The 6,819-nt window shown below is 43.4% G+C and overlaps 1 protein-coding gene across 2 annotated transcripts in view; it reads left to right on the top strand.

Moving 5' to 3' along the window:
- Nucleotides 1–456: 456 nt before the first annotated feature.
- Nucleotides 457–6,819, top strand: part of CAMSAP2 (calmodulin regulated spectrin associated protein family member 2) — a 78,932-nt gene continuing 72,569 nt past the window's right edge. For both annotated transcript variants that reach the window (XM_048944565.1, XM_048944564.1), the window contains exon 1: nt 457–782. In XM_048944565.1, the coding sequence (XP_048800522.1) occupies nt 644–782 (139 nt within the window). In that variant the 5' untranslated portion in view covers nt 457–643. The remainder of the gene's footprint in view (nt 783–6,819) is intronic.

The following is a 6,819-nucleotide window of genomic DNA, read 5'->3' as shown; positions in this document are numbered from 1 at the left end:
CGCCCCGCCCCGAGCGAGCAGGCGGCGGCGGCGGCCGTGGCGGCGTCGGCGCATGCGCGGCCGCGCGTCTCCCGTCCGGTGCGGCAGCTGCGGGCGCACCGCCGCAGCGGCGGCTTCTGAGACAGCGCGGGGCCAAGCCGTAAGGGCAGCGCCCGGGCGGGGTTTAGCGGCGGGCGGCCGGCGGCCGGCACTGCTCCCGACCCGCGTCGTTCTGTTGGCGGGGCGAGGCGGGCCGCGCGGCGTCTGGAAACCGCCGCCCGGCGTTTTGACACCTCGGCGCCGGGAAGGGCCGCGTCCCGGCCTGCCGCGGCTGAGGGCACGGCCGGCCGCTCCCGAGGCGCGCGGCCCCCGCCGGAGGGATTCCACCGGGCAGCGGGGGCCGAGGCCGCCAGGGCCGGCTTTCGGGCTGCGGGGGGCGGCGGCGTGAGCGCGGGGAGACAAAGGGCCGGAGGAGGAGGAGGACGGCGGGCTCCGCCACATTCCTGTGCGGAGGAAGGCGGGAGGCGGCGGCCCCGGAGCGGACAGCTGGGCTCCGGCACCGCGCCGCCTCAGCTGCTCCCGCCGTGCCGCGGCTGTGCCGCCCGGCCGCGGGGCGAGGAGGAGGAATCATGTGAGTTCGGATCGCCGAGGGTCCCGTGGGAAGATGGGGGATGCCGCGGACACCAAGGAGATGAAGAAGACTTTCATTGTTCCTGCCATCAAACCCTTCGACCATTATGATTTTTCCCGAGCGAAAATCGCCTGTAATCTCGCCTGGCTGGTGGCCAAAGCCTTCGGGACAGGTAGGCGGTGTCTCTTCTCTCCTCCTTTGATGCGTCTGCCCAGGGCTGCGGGCCCTGCCCGGGCCGGGGGCTGCGGCGCTGCTCCTCACCCCGCTGCTTTGTTACCCGTGGGCTTCATCGGGTAACGCTCGTCCGTCCTGGAGTCTTGTTGTTGCCGCTGTTTTGCGTTTTAGAGGTAATATAGTCTTATTTTAGGAGTTGAGCTCTCTAGATTGTGTTTTGTTTTGTTTTCCTCCCAGGCTCACGGTTTTCTAGAAGGCAAAACAAAGCCACCAGCAATCTGTGTTTGTCCTTGTGAGGGCTGAGTTAGGGGCTAGCAGTGGAAAGGGATGCGTGCTGTGGTTCTGACGTGTGACAGCAGCCCGTAGCCATTGGGGTGGTTAAGCAGTAAAAAGGATTGAGGAGAAAAGCGTTTAATGCCAGTTCTCGGCCTGCAGAGCGCGGCAGGCTCACCCTTCCTGTCTGCGAGCATAAATGGCAGTGATTGCCATGCCTCCGGGAGGCGTCATTTGTGCTGCTTTGACACCCCGGACCAGGGAATACCAGAGCTATTATTCGATGCTTGAAATGGTGTTGTTCATTGAGGAATATCACACTTACAGAGGTCTTCTGAGGGAGACATCTTGGAAATTTACCAAACTGTGTTTTGTTGCTTTTCTTTTACAGCTGTAGTATGTGAATGGTTCAATTTCTTTGGATTAATAACACAGATTTTCTTTAAAAGCTGGCTTCAGTGTTAGCCATCAGTGTCTTTACACATATTCTGTATGGAATAACAGGAAAATGTTTTTTCTAATGGAGCTTTCAAGCTTTTGCATTTAGGCCAGAGCACTGTTTAATGTATTTCAGTAAGGCTTAAGGTGTACCTTCGTGGTGCTTCTGGGAAATAGTGGAAAAAGTGGGGCTTGCAGAAAGCTCGTAGTTTCAAGGTGGCTAAATCTAGTGCAGTTTTACTACGTTTAGTGGCTGTTGAACAAAAATGCATATTCATCATGTAAGAAATCAAAGTATTGTTTTCATATTAAAAATTGCCAATAAATATTGCTTGTTTTCTGTTGTAAAAACTGGATAAGGATATTATGCTCTTATATAGGACTTTGTCAGCTCTGTAGACATAAGAGTTGAAACAGGAGTCATGCAAGTTCTTAAAAATCCTTGGTTCCAGATCTTGAGCCATCATTTTCTGTTTAGCTCAGCTCTGTAGGCTCTGCTTGTGGCAATTTGGGTGCATAGCGCTTTGGCAATTACATAACTCAGTGCTCTGAAACCCTGAAAGGCTTTTGCTGCTGGAGTTGGACAAATGCTCAGCCCGCAGCTGAAATGTCTCAGTTTATATTGAGTTTCTATTGCGTGTGTAAAGCAACTTGCAGGGTGCTTCTCGGTTAATAGTGTATGGATAAGGTGATCCAGAACACATTCCTTAGCTCTTGGTTACTGTGGTGGTTCAGACACACCAGAGAAATGTCACTAGAAGAGGTAGTAGCTCCTTCGGACCTCAAATAATGCCATAATGTGAGATAGGAAAAGGTAAACAAACACAATTGTAGCATTTCTGATCTCACTAGTCTTGAATTTGATTAGTATCTCAAATGGCTGCGAAGAAGAGTTAGTTACTAAAGCAGGGAAAGCCAGTATACAGGAGTTGCATGTTTGGAATACAAATGCTTCCTTCATACTTGGAGCAAAATAGAAGAACTGACCTTCGCCTTTCCTACAAAGGAAGGAAGTTTGTTGGGATTGGGGATTTTCACCTACCAGTTTTAGTTCTTTAGAGTAGGTCACAACCTCAGAGGTGTCTCCTATGAGCAACTGCTACATGCATTCATATAAAGGAATTAATGGATTGTTCGTGTGCTAATGGGCGCCAGACCTTATTTCTTTTTTTAATCCTTGAGATACTGGAATTCCTTAAGAAGGTGTGAGAGGTGGAGGATTTTTTTCTCCATCCTCTCTGAAAGAAATGACTGTTATTGATTTTGATTAATGAAAATGGTAAATTGTTGTGATCTTGTAAGCCTTCAGTGTATTCATCTTGTTGTATCAAATGGGTGCATCTGTTAGGTCCAGGGGATGTATTTTGTGTTCTTAAAAGTGCATGGGCAGAATTGTACACACAGCTTGACTATGTGAAGGGAATGTCCTCGAAGACAAAAATTGGAATGGGTACCATTCCTTAAGGCTTAGTAGTAACTTTGTGTTTGATGATTGCTAAGCACATCCAGGAACTGGCACCAATGGAGTGTTGTTGTTATGCTCTAAGGAACTGTGAGAAGAGTCTGGCTCACAGCACAGGCAAGTCAAAGTGAGTTGTCTTACTTGTAAACTGTCTTATTAATTTAGGAGTATACTAACAGTCATCTTGAAGGCATCTTGTATGAAGAGCAGTTGGGACGAAGAGTTTTTTTGTTCTTAGTGGGTTTTTTTTGTTGTTGGTTTTTTTAAATTTAAACAATGACAGTTGAGTACAGCACTTGTATATATGTATTAAGGAAGCGTGGGGTTTTGTGGCTTGGTATTTTCTTCAAGGAAATGTTAGAACAGGTCAAATAAAACGTTTTCTGACAACCAAAGGTAGGTGGCACAGCTTGCAGTAACTGAGAAGGAATGTCTGACCTTACAAATAAATTCTGTGAGCACTCATTTTCAGTATTAACTCTCAGTGCTGGGAGTTAACCGCTTCAATTCAGAAAAACTGTTTTCCAAAGAAATAATTCAGCTGTGTTGATGGCATTATGTGATTTGACTTCCAAGTATGATGTGTTGTTCTGTATCCTCTGTTATAAAATAACAGAAGTGGATGTCATTTTGGAATGTGAGGTTTTTTTCTTCTCATTCTACTGAAGTCACAGAAAATTTAGCTGGAAAAGCTCTTATTTGTCCACTGTCGTAAAGAGGCTGAGCTAAATATATATCAATCCTGACAGATGTTTGTTTATCCTTTTGGTTTTTTAGTAAAGTCTGTAATTACAGAGATTTGGTGGCATGTCTGGTAGTCAATTTGATCCTTATTTATCTGTAGATATTAAAAGAGCATAAATGTTTCTTGCCACACTGTAAACACATTTCTTCCTTGTCGTATTCCTGGAGGATGTGAAGGCAGTAGGTGCCTTACTTGTGCAACACCTTTCACATAACAAAAACAGTATCTGCTCTCTGTTCTGCTGTTCAGATGAAACATGGGGTTTTTTTCAGCTTAATTTTTTTTAAGTTGGGCTTTTTTTTGACTTTTAATTTCCTCCCTCCATCTTTTCTGTGGTCTTGTTCTGCATGAATTCTGTAATTAAATCTTGATGTAATGGTCCCACTTCATGCTTAGCAGTACAGGGTATATGTGAAAAATGACTTCATCTTTCTAACCCTTAACAATCTCATTTATTCACTAGAATATGATGTTTGTCATTTTTGCAACAGCCTAGAATTGTTGACTCACTCAATCAGTGATTCATTAAAGCTCCATATCTTCTTCTCTGCAGAACTACTGCCTACTCAGTTGTTCCCATCTTGTAATTGTGTGGTTGTAGGTTCCTGCTTTGCAGCTATACTTACATAACTGCATCCTATATTCAGACCTCTTCTTCCACTTGTCAAAATAATCTCAAATTGTAATTTTGTCTACCGAAATGCTTTCAAACCCTCTGGAGCTTGCAATTGGTTCTCTGGAACCTTGGCCAGTATGACTGAAAATACTGGTTCTTGAACCTTGAACTGTACATTCTTTCCATTTGATAGAGAACCTCTGGTGGATAATTCTTAAATGTGATTTTTCATCCAGCCTTGCTGCCAGTTTTTTGTTACTAAGTTGAGACTGATCTCTGGCATTTATAATTGCGAGAATATTGTGGGAACAGTTTTAGAGTCAGGCTAAGTCTGGTGCTATTCTACTTACTACTTACACAACATATTATCCTGCCGCAGTAATGAATTTCTCTGGCTTAATATGGTTCTTTTTTACAGGACAAAAGTTAAACAAAAGCTACCCAACTTCAGTGCTTGCCCTAAACCTTGCTTTTTTTTCTTTTTTTTTTTTTTTTTTGCAGCAAAAACAAAGGAGTCCATGTGCCTTTTAACATTACATTTACCCTTTATAGGTGTCTCAAGCAATAGATCACAATTTGCACCATCTACAACTAACCATGAGCCAAGAAACTTAAAAATGGCTTTCTCCTGATGATTAATATTTTCAGAATTCAGCATGGCTACTTACTGCTGCTTGCAGATGCTGCCAGTAGAGCCAGGAAGGGAGGAAATGAACATTGTGTATCTGACAGAAGCAAGTTGAAACTAAATACTCTCATCTGTTACGTGGAGTGGTGCAGGCCAGGACATCTCATCATCTTTCCCTAGCAGACCTAATTTATTTACATTTGCTCAGCATGACAGCTAGCAAAATCTTACACAAGAGTTTGGAGTATAAAAACAAGTGCTTGGGATTTTTGTGGGGAAAACTATGTTTTGTTTATTTGTTTTTATCATATACACCAAAAAATCCTTTCCTTCATCTTTCTAAAATATTTAGTGACAAATTGATACTTTGGACAATCCTACTAAAAAGCAGTTGATTGGACAAACCAGCTGATTTGGTCTGCTTGAAGCTTGTATCAGTCCCATCTGTCTAACGTACATAAAGCTTGGATTGACTCTTCAGAAGTAACTTCTTGTAAGTTAAATACAATCAAATGAGCTTCTGGGCTTACCGGGTTTGCCAGAGTCATTCTTAGTTGCACACTGCACACATACAAATATGGGAAGGGAAATTAGTAAGTTAACAGTTGTCAGGATACTTACTACATGATAAACATCAGGTAAGGTGGCTTGTAATCAGTGGTTCCAGTGACTCCTTGTCATTGAGCCTGGTTGTCATTAAAACTGAAGAGCCTGTCTGCAGAAGGTAACACGAGGCAGCTACGCAGATGATGAGATGAAGCTCTACCCATTCTTTTCTGTTCCTCAGCCGTCATTGCCTTTACTACTGCAGCTATCCTGTAGCTGCGTTCTCGCAATGAGTGAGAGTCATCTGCTGGGTTTATTTAGTGACTCCATGCTTAAAGGTGCTCTTGTTTTCACTTTATATGTATCTGTACAGGTAAAGTGAATCAGGAACTGCTCAGCTTCCCTGTGTGTGAAGCGTTACGTAAGTTCATTTATCCAGATAGCCTAAATGGATCCACTTGCATTCCTGAAGTGAATCACTTAATGTTTGTTTTGGTGAACCCAAGCTCTGAATACATGGTTTTGATGATCGCTATCTTGGAAAATAGGGCTGGGAGTCAAAATTCCTCAAGACTTGGAAGCAAAATTTAGCAAGCTTTGCCCTTCCCACCACTCCCTTCTGTCCTTCTCCCCTTTCTTTGTACAGTACGTTACTACTGATTCAAATGGCAGTAATAAGTAAACCTTTTTGCTGCAGCATTGAAATGCCTTTCTCTCATATTAAAGAGTTGTATTGCTGTAGTAGTTTCCTATCTGCTTTCCTTTTTCTTTCACTCAGTTGGAATCATTCTTAAATTAAGACTATCTGTAGTACGGACACCAAAGTAGATTTTTCACCTCATGTCTATGTAGTTATGGCTGAGAAAAAGTTTTCTTTGTGATTGGATGTGGTGTTCAAAAAGTTCAAAAGCTCGAGTTCAAGAAGTCTTTATCTAGTATAATTTCTGAAATAATTTCATTGTGTAGGAAATGTAAAATATATCCTGCTGCTAGCAGTTATCAGAATGCTAAATGAGTGAGATGGGATTATAACTATATTATCATCTTTTTATTTCTCATATCTTACCTACTCTGAAAATAAGTTCTGAAGACATTTATGCAAATAAAAGTTGATCCTTTTATTGCCAGGGATTATTTTAAGTTATTCTTTTGTTTATGAGGATGTGAATAGGTAGAGGCAGGTGTTGGTAAAGCAGCTGTTAAACCTTGCCCTTGCTTGGTATTTCCCATTGTGCTACTGAAGGCAGAATATGGGTCAGACTGACAATTAGTGTGACCCAGAAGAGCTTTTCTGATGTGATTTTGAGTGCTCCAAAAAAAGAACTGA

This window comes from Lagopus muta, chromosome 5 (genome assembly GCF_023343835.1).
Source record: "Lagopus muta isolate bLagMut1 chromosome 5, bLagMut1 primary, whole genome shotgun sequence".
Lineage (NCBI taxonomy): Eukaryota > Metazoa > Chordata > Aves > Galliformes > Phasianidae > Lagopus > Lagopus muta.
This window is presented reverse-complemented; position numbering and strand designations above follow the sequence as displayed.